Raw genomic sequence first — 15961 nt, 5'->3', positions numbered from 1 at the left:
ACGGGCGTGGTGGCGCACACCTGTAATTCCACCTACTTGGGAGGCTGAAGCTGGAGAACTGCTTGAACCTGGGAGGCAGAGGTTGCAGTGAGCTGAGATTGCCCTACTACACTCCTGCCTGGGTGACAGAGTGAGTCTTTTTTTTTTTCTTTTTTGAGACAGTCTTGCTCTGTCGCTGAGGCTGGAGGGAAATGGCACAGTCTCAGCTCACTGCAACCTCCACCTCCTGGGTTCAAGTGATTCTCCTGCCTCAGCCTCCAGAGTAGCTGTGATTACAGGCACCCGCCATCATGCCCGGCTAGTTTTTCTATTTTTAGTAGAGACGGGGGGTTTCACCAATGTTGGCCAGGCTGGTCTCGAACTGCTGACTTTGTGATCCACCCACCTTGGCCTCCCAAAGTGCTGGGATTACAGCATGAGCCACTGCACCCGGCCAAGTCTTTATATCTTGAAAAAAAAAAAAAAAAGAAATGAAGGACAGAAACCATGATCCTTGGGGTGGAGCATGTGCCCCCTCCCTGCAGCCCCGCTGGCACTGGCTCTGTAAGGGGCTGTGCCATCCGGGTCATCTTAGGAGCGGCAGGCAGCCGGGGAAGCCTGTGGGTGGCTGAAGGGTCTTGTCTCCCTGACTGACGGGCTCATTTCACTCCCTAGGCCAGGACCAAACCGTCACGAGCCAGGTGGCCGCGACCCTCCACAGCACTTTGGGGGGCCACCACCTCTGATTTCACCCAAGCCCCAGCTCCATGCTGCACCCACGGCCCTCTGGAACCCCGTGTCCCTGATGGACAACACCTTGGAGACGCGGCGGGCCGAGAGCCACTCTGTGCACAGCCATCCAGCTGCATTTGAGCCCAGCCGCCAGGCAGCCGTGCCACTGGTGAAGGTGGAGCGGGTCTTCTGCCCGGAGAAAGCAGAGGAGGGGCCACGGAAGCGTGAGCCTGCCCCCCTGGACAAGTACCAACCACCTCCGCCGCCACCACGAGAGGGAGGGAGCCTGGAGCACCAGCCCTTCCCGCCCGGGCCTGGGCCCTTCCTGGCTGAGCTCGAGAAGTCCACCCAGACCATCCTCGGCCAGCAGCGGGCCTCCCTTCCACAGGCGGCCACCTTCGGGGAGCTCAGCGGACCCCTGAAGCCTGGCTCGCCCTACCGGCCCCCAGCGCCACGGGCCCCCGACCCCGCCTACATCTATGATGAGTTCCTGCAGCAGCGCCGGAGGCTGGTCAGCAAGCTGGACCTGGAGGAGCGCAGGCGGCGGGAGGCCCAGGAGAAAGGTCTGCCTCCCCACAGACCCCGACCTGCTCAGGGAGAGCTGCACAGTGGGGACGGGGAGCCTGCACGCCAGCCACCTGCCCCTCCGTCCACTCCTGCTTTCTGCCTGGGGTAGTCCCAGGCCCCAGGTGGCAAGTGCACTGGCTTCTGTGTAGCAACATGACACCCTTGTAGGGGAGGCAGACCCTAATCCCCGTGCTTGTCCTGCCTCGATGCAAATTGTCCCGAAAAGCCAAATCAAAGCCCACCTGTAAAGACAGTTCCACAGACAAGCACGATGAATAAGTGATGAGCTGAAGGTTAATAAGATAATTTTAAATATTAATAGTGCAGCATAACAGGAGAGCCAGCCCTGGCCCAGCGGGGCCTCCACATATGGGGCTGCTGTCACCAGCTGCAGCAGGTGGGCCAAGGGGTGAGGAGGCAGCAGCTGGCACTGTCCTGGGTCAGCGTAGGAGGTCAGGCACTTCATTCCTGTTTCTGCTTGGGGCAGGGAGTCCTCAGCCAGCAGCTCCCTGAGTTCTCCAGAGAGCCAGGAAGAGCAACTGAGCAGGCCTGGGTGTGAGGAGGGGAGCAGGGGCTCCAGCCCAGTTTCATTCCTGACTCTGAACATTCGGGTCCCGTCCAGTGCTGAGCTCAGCCTTCTCTTCACTAGAAGCTGGGGCACAGGCAGTCTTCCTGGTTGTTGGTCTAGGCTGGATGGAGGGCCCAGCCGAGTTTCTATCCCCTGCTCACTTTGTAAAGGAGGAGGGAAACACCCCAGTGCCCCTGGGCAAGGGGCTCTGCTATTGTTCTCTGTGCCTTCGAGAGCTCAGGCCTGTGTGTGCCTGTCCCCTCCCAGGGGATGGACTCAGATGGCCACAGCATGGGGGAGTGCGTGTGCACAAGCAGTCCTGTGTTGCTGTGGACACAGCCCCAGGCCTGTATGATGAGTGGTTCCCTGCCAGGGGGAGGAGGGAGGTCTTATCAGCCCAGGGGACCACCCAGCCACTTGGAGGCCCCTGGGAGCCATGGACCCCAGGGAAGCCTCATGCCTGCGGTCCTGCAAAGCCCCAGGACCGGGTTAATGGTGGTTTCCACCTCGGTTGAAAGGAACTGGCCTTCAGGGTGCTCAGGTGCCAACAGGCCTGGCCTGATAGGTGGTCTGCACACATGAGCCCCTGCGGGCATGTCCACTGGACAGATGCAGGCTCTTTGTCCGGTTCAGTACAACCATTTCTCCATCAGGGTACTACTATGACCTCGATGACTCTTATGATGAGAGCGATGAGGAGGAGGTCAGGGCCCACCTCCGCTGCGTGGCCGAGCAGCCGCCCCTCAAACTGGACACGTCCTCCGAGGTACTGGGCTCTCCTCCCCACGGACATGCTCTGGGCTGGGCTCTCGGTCCTAGCGTCCACACCCCGCAGTCCACCCCACTGTTGCCAGGTTCCTCCAGAAGTCCTGGCGGTTTCGCCCCAGCAAGCTCCTCTGCCGCCGGGCAGCCAGCCATGGCACACACTTCGAGGACCCCAGGAGGGGACCCCGGGACAGTGAAAGCATACCACTGCCAGTGGCTTCAAACTCATTTGTTTTCTTTCCCAATCTAGAAGCTAGAGTTTTTGCAACTTTTTGGCTTGACCACCCAACAGCAGAAGGAGGAATTGGTGGCCCAGAAGCGGAGGAAGCGGCGGCGGATGTTGAGAGAGAGAAGCCCATCGCCCCCAACAATTCAGAGCAAGCGGCAGACGCCTTCACCAAGACTGGCGCTGTCCACCCGCTACAGCCCTGACGAGATGAACAACAGTCCCAACTTCGAAGAAAAGAAGAAGTTCCTGACCATCTTCAACCTGACCCACATCAGCGCCGAGAAGAGGAAAGGTAAGGCCTCGCCTGGGTAGGAAGGTGGGGGCTCACTGGGGTGGAAGTGGGTGTCTGAAGCAGCAGGTGGGGCCAGTGGACTCCAGGCAGGATCTGGGATCGCTCAGCCTGAGGCTGCCCCTTTACTCCTCCCGGCTCCCAGGAACAGCCTCTCTGTTCTTACAAGCCCTCCACAGCAGCCTTACCTGGCAGGCTTTGCTCTGAGAGCCCCACCATCTTGAGCTGAGGACTACCCTTGTTACTCATCTATCTCCCAGCGCCCGAGAAGGCGCTCTTTGAGCCGAGTGCTCCAGTGACTGCACCAGGCATGAGGCGAGGTACCAGGTGTTCCTGGTTCGTCTGCTGCAGACTTCCTCTTGCTGGACTGCTTAGGTGGTCTGCTAGGTGTTGTGTCCTGGTGGCTGGAGGCCTGGGAAAGGGCTGCCAAGCGGGGCAGCACACACTGAGCCGATGGCTTGCCTTGAAAGATGCTTCCAGTTCAGTCTGGCCACATAGGGCCATGTTGAGACAGACCCTCTGGGCTACAATCCATACAGCACAAGAAACAATGCAGCCACAACACCTGCTCAGGGTTTTGGCTTCCTTGGCCTGCAGTGCAGGCCGGCTTGGTGCCCAGATGTTGACGTTCCTGGCCCTGACCTTATGCGTGCCTCCAAGTCCTCATGGACCTCTGGCCTCCTCTCTGGGAGAAAGTTGAAGAAAAGCAGTTACTTCTTGGACCTTGAACAGCTTCAGGGTGTTGATCAGGGTGTAGCCATTTCCTCTCTGCTTTTAACCAGTCAGTAGTTTTCCCTTTCTCGTAACGGGCTAGTGATGTGTTGAATGCCAGCCCCATTCCCTAGATACAAAGCATCTTTTTACCTGGCTGAATTTTTGGAGGGAAAAAATGAAGGGCGATGCAGCCCTTGAGTTTCACAGTCAAGAAGGGCCGGGTGACACCAGGAACCCGCTGCGTGGAACATCATGGGGTCATCTTTCCTTTTCAGGAAGTGGCAGTAATGGTAGGAGTGGGTGAGGAGAAGGCACTCTGCCTCAGAGGCCAGGCCTGGGCCTTTGGGGCATTTCTTTGTGTTGGGGCCCCCTTTTCTGACTTGAAATAAGAATACATCCTCACACGTCACCTCCGAGGTCCGTGGGCACGGTGATTCACAGAGGTGTAACCGCCGCACAGACAGCGGTCTTTGGAGCACGTCTGAGACATTGTGTAGTGATGCCAAGAGCAATCTGGGCTCGCTTTAGGATGCTTACTTCCTTAAAACTGGGCCTGCCCCATCGCACCTGCTTTTGGCTTTTCCGGCTTTAGTGCTTTACCTGCCCATCAAGGCTCGGCTAGAATCCTGCTGTCCTCTCCAAAACATGACGCAACTGGCTCGTTAATCTCAGGCTGCTTTTCTCATAGACAAAGAGAGACTTGTTGAAATGCTCCGTGCCATGAAGCAGAAGGCACTGTCAGCAGCAGTGGCCGACTCCTTGACAAACTCTCCGAGGGACAGTCCTGCCGTCTCCCTGAGTGGTAAGGGAAGGATAGCCCAACCTGCCACCACCCAGGACCATCCCATGGGCTGCCCAGGCTCAGGCATCCACTTGAGGTCCTCATCACTGAATGTGGCCTCCTGCAGACCGTCTTCTTCCATTCTTACAAGCGCACCATTCTTGCACAGTTGTGGCAGTCATTGGGACGGAACGTCAGTTGGAAGACAGGCTCTGAGTTGAGGGGAGGGTCTGGCTTCTGTGGCGCTCTATGTGGTGGTCACTGTGGTCATAGTAACCGTTGTCCTTCAGTTATGGCACAGAGGCTCACATGAAGGCCAATCCAGTGGTACCATCCCAGGAGGGAGGGCATGCTCCAGCCTTGGTGCCCGCAGCCTGGTCCTGCCACTAGCCTGGCCGCCCTGGCTCTCTTCCTGAATCTTTGTCTTCCTCACTCTGCCCTCTGGGCCCCGCTGGCACCTGCTGCCACACCTTTCCTCCTCTTACATCTCTGGCTGACCTCTGCCCTGTCAGATGTCACAGGGAATCTTGACAGTTCATCCCGGTTCTCGGCTCCTCACACTCGTGTCCGGTTGGACTGAACACCTCCCTACCATCCCCTCGGCTGGGGGACTTCCTTCTTCCTGTGGATCTGTTTCTTCTTGGGACATCTTTCAAAGGATGGACTTGCCACTAAACAGCCTGCCGTCTTCAGAGAATAGCCATGTGTGTGGCGGTTATTTCAATGTTCCCCGGGTCTTGGTTCTTTGCACTAGGTCTTTAAGTATAAGCTCTAGAGACCAGGATCTGCGTGCTGGACACTCAGCCTGTTAACTTGCATTTCTTAACATTTTCCTTCACTTTCTGTCTCTAAAAGAACCAGCCAGTCAGCAAGCCTCTCTGGATGTGGAGAAGCCGGTGGGTGTTGCTGCTTCCTTGTCTGACGTCCCAAAGGCCACGGAGCCTGGAAAGCTGGAACAGGTTCGGCCCCAGGAGCTGTCGAGAGTCCAGGAGCTAGCTCCTGCCAGCGGGGAGAAGGCCAGGCTGAGCGAGGCCCCTGGAGGCAAGAAGAGCCTGAGCATGCTTCACTACATCCGGGGCGCTGCATCCAAGGACATTCCTGTGCCGCTGTCCCACAGCACCAATGGGAAGAGCAAGCCGTGGGAGCCCTTTGTGGCAGAAGAGTTTGCACATCAGTTCCACGAGTCAGTGCTGCAGTCCACCCAGAAGGCCCTGCAGAAGCATAAAGGTAATGAGGCTGCCAGTCCCCGCTCAGCTCTCGGCAATGGTTGAGGCTGGCTGAAGCCCTGAGCGCCACAGCCGTTCAGCCATGGGCACAAGTTTTTATAAACTCCAATCACCAGAAGAAAATAATTTCATTATTATGCCAAAACCATGTTTGTTTTACTCCAAGCTCTAAAACCCGAACTCGTAGGGGAAAGCATTGTAGGCACCAGCGCTGATGCTGTGCTGTGAGCAGGGACTCATCGATCGGTAAGAGGTAAAGGAGTGAACACCAGCAGGCACTGGTTTTTGTAGAGATTAAAAAAGATTCCCCAAAGGCAGGGAAGAGCACTTGAGTGGATTTTTACCTGCATTCATTTGAAAGAATCATGTTTTTCAAGACAGAGATGCAGATGGCCGCCAGTCCTCAGGGTAGACGTGGTATCTAAAGATGTCACTGCCAGCCCTCTGGATCCGTGGGTTCCTTGTCTTTGGATTCAGCCAGCTTCAGATTAGAAATATTTGTGGGTGGGGTGGAATTCCACAAAACAGCTGTACCATTTTGAGCCAAGTCACTGTACTGACTGGGCTGGTCTCAGGCCCCACCAGGGGCTGCCATCCACACGGGAAGCCAGGTGTGCCCTTGAGGATGTCACCCACCGGGCCATGCCATGAGAGGGGGCACGCCCTCTTGAAACAGGGCACAATGAGGCTGACTCCTGGGAGAGGGCAGAGCCCCATTATGCCTAGGGACCGACACACCCATGCCTTGTGAGAGGACGGGCTGGTGTCTGCTGAGGGCCAACTATAGACCAAGCTCAAAGAGATGGAGGCAGCGCCGGGCACGGTGGCTCACACCTGTAATTCCAGCACTTTGGGGGGCCAAGGTGGGCGGATCACCTGAGGTCAGGAGTTCAAAACCAGCATGGGCCAACATGGCGAAATCCCATTTCTACTAAAAATGCAAAAATTAGCCAGGCATGATAGCACATGCGTGTAATCCCAGCCACTCTGGAGGCTGAGGCAGAAGAATTGCTTGAACCTGGGAGGGGAGGTTGCAGTGAGCTGAGATTGGGCCATTTCTCTCTAGCCTGCTACCCAGAGGACCGGGGCAACCAAAACAAAAAATGGAGTCTCAGAGATGAATTTCAGCAAAAATGGTCCATGTACCAGAATCAACTAGCGCTCAGGGCTGTGGTGTCTCCTAGCTGTCTCAGACTTTCTCACGCTGGGTCTGTGGCCCAGAGGTCTTGGGCTAGATCCCTCCTTTTTACACAGTGTCATACTGGCCCCTGGAGCCCTGCAGTCATGCTGACTCTGCACCAAAGGCAGGGCACAGCTCCCTTCTGAGACAGCACCCTGTGTCCCTTTCCCCAACACACTGACACAAGCCCTGTCCCCTCCACAGGGAGCATGGCTGTGCTGTCCGCAGAGCAGAACCACAAGGTTGACACGTCTGTCCACTACAACATTCCCGAGCTGCAGTCCTCCAGCCGCGCCCCTCCACCCCAGCACAATGGGCAGCAGGAGCCCCCCACTGTGAGGAAGGGGCCCCCAACCCAGGAGATGGACCGGGACTCGGAAGAGGAGGAAGAAGAGGAGGATGAAGATGGAGAAGATGATGAGGAAGCCCCAAGACGCAAGTGGCAAGGGATTGAGGCCATTTTTGAAGCTTACCAGGAACACATAGAAGGTATGGGGGTGCTGGGGAAGAGCGGGGAGGGGGTCAGGAAAGTACCTTTGGAAAGGAATCTGAGTGGTGAGTTCATGCAGACCTCTGCCAGCCTGGGGACTATTCCTCCGTCCTGGGGCACAGTAGATACGAATACTGGAAGGGAAGTTCCCTCCGGCTTCTGGTAGTGGTGATGTCCCATGCTGGAACCTGAAGCCAGTCTTACTAGGGCATCCAAGTACCACGATGCCAGCTCTGGTGGCACCTGCCATTCTTCATGTGGGCCCTGCTCTCTGGGCCTGCATCAGTGCTGATGTCAGCCTGTTTCGTGTAAGGGTCCTGGGAGATGACCTAGTTGATTTGCTGAGCCCTCGCAGCTAGGCCTGGTCACTGCTTCAGCATGCCTCTAGCCCGGTGACAGGCTCCCCACACTGCAAGGATTGCTCTGTGGCCAATGGGTGCGTCATGTTTTCAGCTACCTTTACTTTAGCCAAGCACCTTAAAGATGGGCTTCTGGCAAAGGCTTAGTCAAAGGCTCGCCGCCTCTCAGAATACCCAGGATGTTTTGATCCCACCTGGGAATGTGCACGCCAACCCTCCTGGGAAGCCACAGCACCAGGCGGATTCAGGCCACAACTCCCCTGCCAGGGAGTGGGGCCATGAAGCTGGGCGCTGCAGCATTTGATGCTCCTATATACTGCACACCACCTCCTGCCTCTGTTCCTCAGTTTCTCTAGGATATTGCGAAGGCCCCTTTGGGGAACAGCAGAGGTACCCAGCCTTCATTTTGCACTCACCATCCTTACTGCACGGGCACTGCTGGGTATGTGCTTTGACAAAAGCTGGGCCAGGCCACAGCCACCTGCAATTGATTTAACATGTCCTAGAGGACTCTTGATTATCACGTGTGACAGTGTTATAAATACCACCAAATACAAAGACTTGATTATGAATGTCAACCACTTCCAATACTTAGAAAAGTAGATTTTTCTGGCCGGGCGCGGTGGCTCACGCCTGTAATCCCAGCACTTTGGGAGGCTGGGGCTGGCAGATCACGAGGTCAAGAGATTGAGACCATGCTGGCTAACACAGTGAAACCCCGTCTCTACTAAAAATACATAAAATTAGCCAGGCGTGGTAGCGGGTGCCCATAGTCCCAACTGTTTGAGAGGCTGAGGCAGGGGAATGGCGTGAACCTGGGAGGCGGAGCTTGCAGTGAGCCGAGATCACGCCACTGCACTCCAGCCTGGATAACAGAGCGAGACTCCGTCTAAAAAAAAATTTTTTTTTTTCCTTTTTTCTCCTGGCAGAACTTGGTCTGGAAAAGTATTCTCCAAACTAAAAACAAATGCCCATGTAGCTACAACCAGGGCATCAAATCCTGTATTTCACTTCCTTTCCTCCTCCCGTGGAGTCTTTGAGTTTATTGCCCACCACTCCCCACTACATGTTACTATTCTTTAAGTGCACTCGTATATATGCAGAAACAATACACAGTTATTTTTAAACTCTCCTAGATGAAATATTTCCATCTTTTCTGGTTTTGTGGGTTTTTTGGTGTGGTATTGGGAATTCTTTCCATATCCCAAGGCTTTAAGGCTATTCTTCTGTATTTTCTTCTGTATTTTCTTCTATGAGTTTGGCTTTTTCTTGTTCCGCGTAGGATTCGTTTGTGTGTATGGAGTAAGGCAGAAATCTTAACTGCATTTTTCCCACCCAACCAGTTGTCCTGGCAATGTGTGGGGCGCCGTCTTCCCTGCCTCACTCCCACACCTGCTGGGCCTGGCTTTGCCTGTTAGTCATGACCTGCGCTGACCCCCCTCTTCTCAGCTACTGCTCAGCTGTTTTTAGCCCATGGCTTTCCCCCAAGGATTTTAGGATCACATTATATTCACCCCCAAAGAGAGTCCTGTTAGATTTTCAGTTGCATTGAATTTACAGATGTGGTTAGTTAGCATCCTTGTCCATGAATATGGTACAAAACTATTATATCATTTTTGTACATGAAGTTTTGACTAGATTTAGTTTCAGGTATCACAGATTTTGGGGGTCTTTGGATTTTTTTTTTTTTTTTGGAGACAGAGTCTTGCTCTGTCGCCCAGGCTGGAGTGCAGTGGCGCGATCTCTTCTCACTGCAAGCTCCGCCTCCCGGGTTCACGCCATTCTCCTGCCTCAGCCTCCCGAGTAGCTGGGACTACAGGCGCCCGCCACCTCGCCCGGCTAATTTTTTTGTATTTTTAGTAGAGATGGGGTTTCACCATGTTGGCCAGGATGGTCTCGATCTCCTGACCTCGTGATCCGCCTGCCTCGGCCTCCCAAAGTGCTGGGATTACAGGCGTGAGCCACCGCGCCCGGCTGGATTTTTTTTACGTTGCCTGTGGTTATTCCTTAGCTCTTAGGAATCACAGATGATCAAACCTGCAAATACAAGGTTTGGTTCTTTCCTTTTGAATTTGTCTGATTGTCATGTCACTCCAGTGCTGCCAAAGAGAGGCACTGGTGCGGCCCTTGTCTGTGCAACTTTAAAGCATCCCATTAAAGAGTGAAAGTTCCCGATCTCCTAACCTCGTGATCCGCCCGTCTCGGCCTCCCAAAGTGCTGGGGATTACAGGCTTGAGCCACCGAGACCATCCTGGCTAACACAGTGAAACCCCGTCTCTACTAAAAATACAAAAAACTAGCCGGGCGAGGTGGCGGCGCCTGTAGTCCCAGCTACTCGGGAGGCTGAGGCAGGAGAATGGCGTGAACCCGGGAGGCGGAGCTTGCAGTGAGCTGAGATCTGGCCACTGCACTCCAGCCTGGGTGACAGAGCGAGACTCCGTCTCAAAAAAAAAAAAAAAAAAAAAAAAAAGAGTGAAAGTTCCCATTTCCGGAGTTTTTCATCCTTTGAATTTTTTCTTGATGTTGCTCCATCCTTAAATTCGTTAGTACTTTTAGGATTTTTAACGTATGTTCGTTAGTATTAGACTCTAGTTTTATTGTACTTTGTTATCCAGATTGTTAGCACTTGCCGTTTTTCATTCTCTGAAACTAGGAATTTGTCCTTAAAGATTTGAAGTCACCCTCCTATTAAAACTAGGCCTGGTATCTTTTGGTAGAGCAGAGGCTTTATTTTATTAATTAAATCTGTGCTTTAAGTTTACTCTGGCCTTTTTCCAGCAGCCTAAACTGAAAGCCTATTTTGTTTTTGAAAGATGCATTTGAAGGCCATCAAATTTCTTTCTAATCTGTATCAAATTGCCTTTAAGTCCTGGATCCTTTGTCTTTATTCCTGTGTATTGGGCTTAATTTAGTGATGTTTATGTATTTATTGGTACAATTCAAAGGGCTGGGAACATTGTGGCCCACAGGAGAGGCCTTTGCTGGCTGCACTGGAGAGAGGTTTTGGGCTCTGCTGGGCAGTGTGTGAAGAGGAGAGCATTCGCCAGACATTGGGGCCCCTGCACACAGAAGATACATTACCATCTCTTGTCTTTTCAGAGCAAAATCTGGAACGGCAGGTGTTGCAGACACAATGCAGACGACTGGAGGCCCGGCACTACAGCCTCAGCCTGACGGCAGAGCAGCTCTCCCACAGCGTGGCGGTGAGTTGGGAAGGGACAGAAACGTTCAAACACGCAACCTTTTGAGTTTGGGTTCAGAAGCACCCATGAAGATAAGTTACAAAGAGAAAATGTACTCTTAAGAGGTCACAATTTGGACTGCATGCAGTGGCCCACACCTGTAATCCCAGCACTTTGGGAGGCTGAGGCAGGAAGATCATATGATCCCAGGAGTTCAGGGCTGCAATGAGCTCTGATCATGCCACTGCACTCCAGCCTGGTTGACAGAGCAAGACCACTGTCTCCTAAAGGGGAAAATTCAGACACTAGTTGATTAGGATTTAGCTAAGGAAGGAAATATCGTTAACATAGAATATTGATCCTAGAAGGGTAGGGATGCTGTTTGCAGAATGAATTACTGCCTGTACCGGTCTCCCCTACCGTGATTTGCTAAGGAGAGCAGCAGGGTTTTATTAGAGAAGGGAAGCTGAAGCGACCGAAACCATCTCACCCACCTCACAGCCACACTAGCAGGACTGGCCCAGCAGATATCCTTGTGGCAGGGATGGGAAGGTCTCAGATCACTCCCAAAGTTTTTACATCTGGGGGTTCCAAGAACTCCGAGTTTGAACCAAGACAGCAGCAGATGCTGATTCTTAAGACTCTGGAAGAACCAGGGACAGAACACAGGCTGAAAAGGAGACTTTATTTTTGAGGTGAAGTCTCATTGTCATCCAAGCTGGAATGCAATGGCATCATCTCAGCTTACCGCAACCTCTGCCTTCTGGGTTCAAGTGATTCTCCTGCCTCAGCCTCCTGAGTAGCTAGGATTATAGGCATATGACACCACGCCTGGCTAATTTTTTTGTTTAGTAGATGGGGGTTTCCCCATGTTGGCCCGGCTGGTCTCAAACTCCCGACCTCAGGTGATTTGCCCGCCTCAACCTTTTAAAGTGCTGGGATTACAGGCCTGAGCCACCACGCCCGGCCGGGACATTTTCAAATGTAGGTTTGCCGTTCCATCCAGCATGTTTGTACACCACATGCTTGTCCTTACAGAGGAAATGCATTGGTTTTGACACAAATTTCCCTCTCTCCAGGAGTTGAGGAGCCAGAAACAGAAGATGGTCTCAGAACGGGAGCGGCTCCAGGCAGAACTGGACCACTTACGAAAGTGCCTTGCCTTGCCTGCAATGCACTGGCCTAGGGGCTACCTGAAGGGATACCCCAGGTGACGGTTTCCCTTGCACTAGGCCGAACCTATAGTATAGAAATATTATCTATTTTATTACCTTGAATATTTAATATTTTTCACTGGGAGGTTTGAAGCTTACAAAATGAGAATGTGCCATGCATGAAGCAAAGGATTCCAGGCTCCAGAAAAAAAGAATGAACTCACCTTGACGTCAATGCAATTGAATCAACATTGTCATTCAGCGAGCAACCAATGTAGGATTGCCCATACTTTTTCTTTTTAAAGGTGGTTTTAGTCCTTCCTCGCCCACATTATTTCTTAATCTGAACGTGAAGGCTCCATTAGCAACACTAAAATGTGATCATTGACAGCCCCCTGTGCAGATGAGTGGATCAAACCGGTTCTGTTCTTTCTTGTGTTGCCATGTTACTATGCCTCAAGCCCAGTTTGCTTTTGCCGCAGTGATGGGGCCAGTCTCATTCCTCCCAGGAGTGAAACTTGCTTCACGCTGTAAAGGTTGGGTGCATTATAAGTAAAAAAGGGCTTATTTGTTTCATTTACTTTCCTGCAAAATTTTCTTCAAAGCAGCAAGTCCTAGGAGCACACAAAGCAACCCAAAGGCTTTTCCCTGGAAAAGCTCTTACCTAAAGATAAAACCAATTCACAAACTGAAGGTACCTTTTTATTACTCCGTGGGGAGCATGTACAGAGCTCTGTGTATACACAGCTTCACACCCACTAGATTGTTGCTACAGTGGGTGGGGTTTTCATACAGACGTAAATTTTGAGAGAAAAGTCAAAGGTGCTTCAGCCTTGTACTGTGTATATATATTAAAAAAACAAAGTTTTGTATGTTTTTATTACTTTAACTATTGTTATAAAAAGCCTGCCATTTTTAATATGTGGTTTGGGGGATTTTTGTTTGTTTTTCCTGTTTGGGGGTTTTGTTTTTTTTGGGCAAAAAAAAAAAAAAACTTGCTTTTAGTGTTTGTACTGCTGCTGGTCAGGACATTAAAATATTGAAGTGTTTTTAAAAATTAAAGAAGAAGAAAAGTAAAAGAGCTTACCACTGGCGCCTATGCGATCACTTCATTTTTAGTTTGAGTTGCACCAGAAGCTGCCGTAGAAAGCCATGCGCTACTGCTTACCTCCTCCACTCCCCCTCCCCGCCCCCAGCATCTGGAGAAGCTAATAGCAAATATTACCCATTGCTATCAAGGGAGGAGGTCCGTAGAACCTATGTGTGACAATCATGTGCACACATGGGTGGGGGCTTTTAAAAACCTTTCAGGAAGTCAATGATTTCTGTGATAGAATTCTAAAGTGTGTGAGAGCAGGTACAGAATAGGAACGTCAGAGGCTTTATTTAAATGCAATGCTTTGTGAAAGCCACGAGGTCTGAGCTGAACCCCTCCTTTTTGAACTTACTGTGATAAGCACAGGAATGGTCAGAAACTGGACTCATCACACCAAGGCAAAGTAATGGGCAAGTCTTCCTCCCTGCCCTAGTTACTGCTTGTGGAGGCAGTGTTTAGATCAAGAAGGCCTCTCTTGCTCCCAAGGGCCCTCACCAGAGGCCAGGGCTGCCAGTCACTGGTCTGGGGGGTGGAGGCCTGAGCTCAGGGCAGGTTGCCTGACCTGTGTGCTGGCTGCTCACTGCTGTGACCAGCGGCAGAGCCCTTGGCTCTAGCTCTTGCTGCGCAGAACAGCTTGCTGGCAGCTGGCATCGTGTCGCTTTATCTGCCCCCACACAGTTTGCTTTGTACGTCTGCCAAGAATCTTCCAGTTATTAGCAAACTCAGACAAATGTACCGCCAGTATTATCAGCAGTCAACAAGCGCCTTCCTCTCCACAGAAGCGGCTGGAAGCGAACTCGAGGGGCTGTGCTGCAGCCTCCCCTCGAAAGACACTGGGAGCTCAGCATGTCCCACAGGTGTTCAGAGGGAGTCGGCTACAAACGATCAGGGCAAAAATCTCACTGGATTTCTCCACTGAAAACCTGCTTGAGGTTTCTGGTCTGAAGGCTTAAGAGTCGCATCTTAGCACTGCTGCTCTCAGGCCTCCTCCTCCATCCCAGATGTCTGGATGCTTTTGGTAACGGCCTTGGCTAAAAGGGAAAAGTAGATCCGATAACTTAAAAACATAGCTCATCCCTTACCATCCAAGGGGCACTCCCTTCCATAGCTCATCCCTTACCATCCAAGGGGTGCTCCCTTGGTTGGATTTTCTGTGACAGCACAGGGGACAGGTGGTACACCATGAGGGGTCTGCCCAGGGTGGAAGCAGTGTCACTGTGCTAGCAATAGTTGGCTTCTCCCCTGCGAGTGGAAACCCCACTTCTGCCCGGTCCTTGAGCTTCTCACCCAGTCTCCCCATCCTTCCACCTACTTGTGGCGATTTGAGTACTCCTGCTCAAGAAATACGACAATCAGAATACAAACCAGTGAGGCAACACGAATAAACTAAGAAAAAGGTAAGAAGTGTTTCTCAAAAATGAAAGCACACCACCCAAGACACAGTACCCAATCATGGTTTTCCCATCCAACAATCAGTTTCGTACTTTGAAAACTTACTTTCAGATGATTCTCAACACAGTAGCACCTAAATCTGTTTTCATTTGGGCTTAAAAGTTGACATGCAATCTCTTAAGTTTTTTGTTCAGCTATTTCACGTTGAGTAATACGTCAAATCCGCTCTGGAGTCGATTATGCCACCTGTGTGTCAGAATGTATGTGAAGCCCTCGGCTCGGTCCTTCAACCATCTTCCTACATTACCTGGAAGGAAGCTGCCGTCTGTCCTCTACAGAGGGATACCTTCCAATAGTAAATTATCTGGTTCCTCATTGAAACAAGTTATTTTTCTTTGTTTCATATAATCAGAGCCAGACTGACGATAAGATATGTTCCTAATCAATTGTCTCAGATAAGTGACCAAGACAGGATTTTCCACATTTTAGTCTACATTCTAATCTTAAAGAAAGAAAGCACTGAATTGGGACTAACATTCTGATAGGTTGCACCATTAAGAGTATTCAGAGAGCATCCAAAAGGAGCCCACACCTTCAGCAGTGAAGGATTCGAACACAGGGAATCTGCAGTTTGTAGCAGAATGGTATTTTCCTCAAGTAGCTCATAATACTGCCAAATCTCAAAAATTAAGCTGAATTTCAAACCAGATACTCCACTCCCCCTTTCCCTGAGCCGTGTTTCACACGAGTGTAGAAAATTCCAGGGATCCACCACAAGATGGAGATGGTCAGCACAAACCAATTCTGTTCCTCTTTAAAGTGTGTGTTAGTCACTTAGCAATCTCTCTACTCTTTCAAGTAACCAAGCTGTTGACTTTCTTACTACTTGCAGTAGCCTGTCCCCAACTTTTCGATCCAGTGCTTAACCTAAAAACTCCTTAACTCTGCCTTGACCTGAGGAAGACCATGCTAATTGGTGTTATTCTGTATGTACCCTGTGCTTAATTCTAGAACAGTAAACCCATACACAGGTGGGAGGGATGAACACCGGTGCCTCGGTCACTCTGGGGGCAGTTTAGATGCTGTGAAATTAAACCTGTTCTAAGTGTACTTGTTTGAATTAATTGTATTGTAATATTATTTGTTGAATGTAGTAATTAGGTATTTATGAATATATTGCTGTAATTTCTGACAACATCCAAAAAAATAAAATCTTCCTAAATCATGTTAAAAGGAAAATCTTTTTTATGATATAATA

The 15961-nt window shown here is 51.3% G+C and overlaps 1 protein-coding gene across 6 annotated transcripts in view; it reads left to right on the top strand.

The window, feature by feature from the left end:
* The window catches only part of GSE1 (Gse1 coiled-coil protein), a 314913-nt gene extending 301830 nt beyond the window's left edge, over positions 1–13083 (top strand). For all 6 annotated transcript variants that reach the window (XM_010355618.2, XM_030924371.1, XM_010355616.2 and 3 more), the window contains 8 exons: positions 655–1274; positions 2500–2612; positions 2862–3132; positions 4532–4645; positions 5480–5851; positions 7235–7519; positions 10979–11082; positions 12141–13083. In XM_010355618.2, the coding sequence (XP_010353920.2) occupies positions 655–1274; positions 2500–2612; positions 2862–3132; positions 4532–4645; positions 5480–5851; positions 7235–7519; positions 10979–11082; positions 12141–12275 (2014 nt within the window). In that variant the 3' untranslated portion in view covers positions 12276–13083. The remainder of the gene's footprint in view (positions 1–654; positions 1275–2499; positions 2613–2861; positions 3133–4531; positions 4646–5479; positions 5852–7234; positions 7520–10978; positions 11083–12140) is intronic.
* Positions 13084–15961: the final 2878 nt, after the last annotated feature.

This window comes from Rhinopithecus roxellana, chromosome 20 (genome assembly GCF_007565055.1).
Source record: "Rhinopithecus roxellana isolate Shanxi Qingling chromosome 20, ASM756505v1, whole genome shotgun sequence".
In the NCBI taxonomy this organism is placed as follows: Eukaryota; Metazoa; Chordata; class Mammalia; order Primates; family Cercopithecidae; genus Rhinopithecus; species Rhinopithecus roxellana.
The sequence above is the reverse complement of the archived record's forward strand: the minus strand, read 5'-3'. Positions and strand labels throughout refer to the sequence as shown.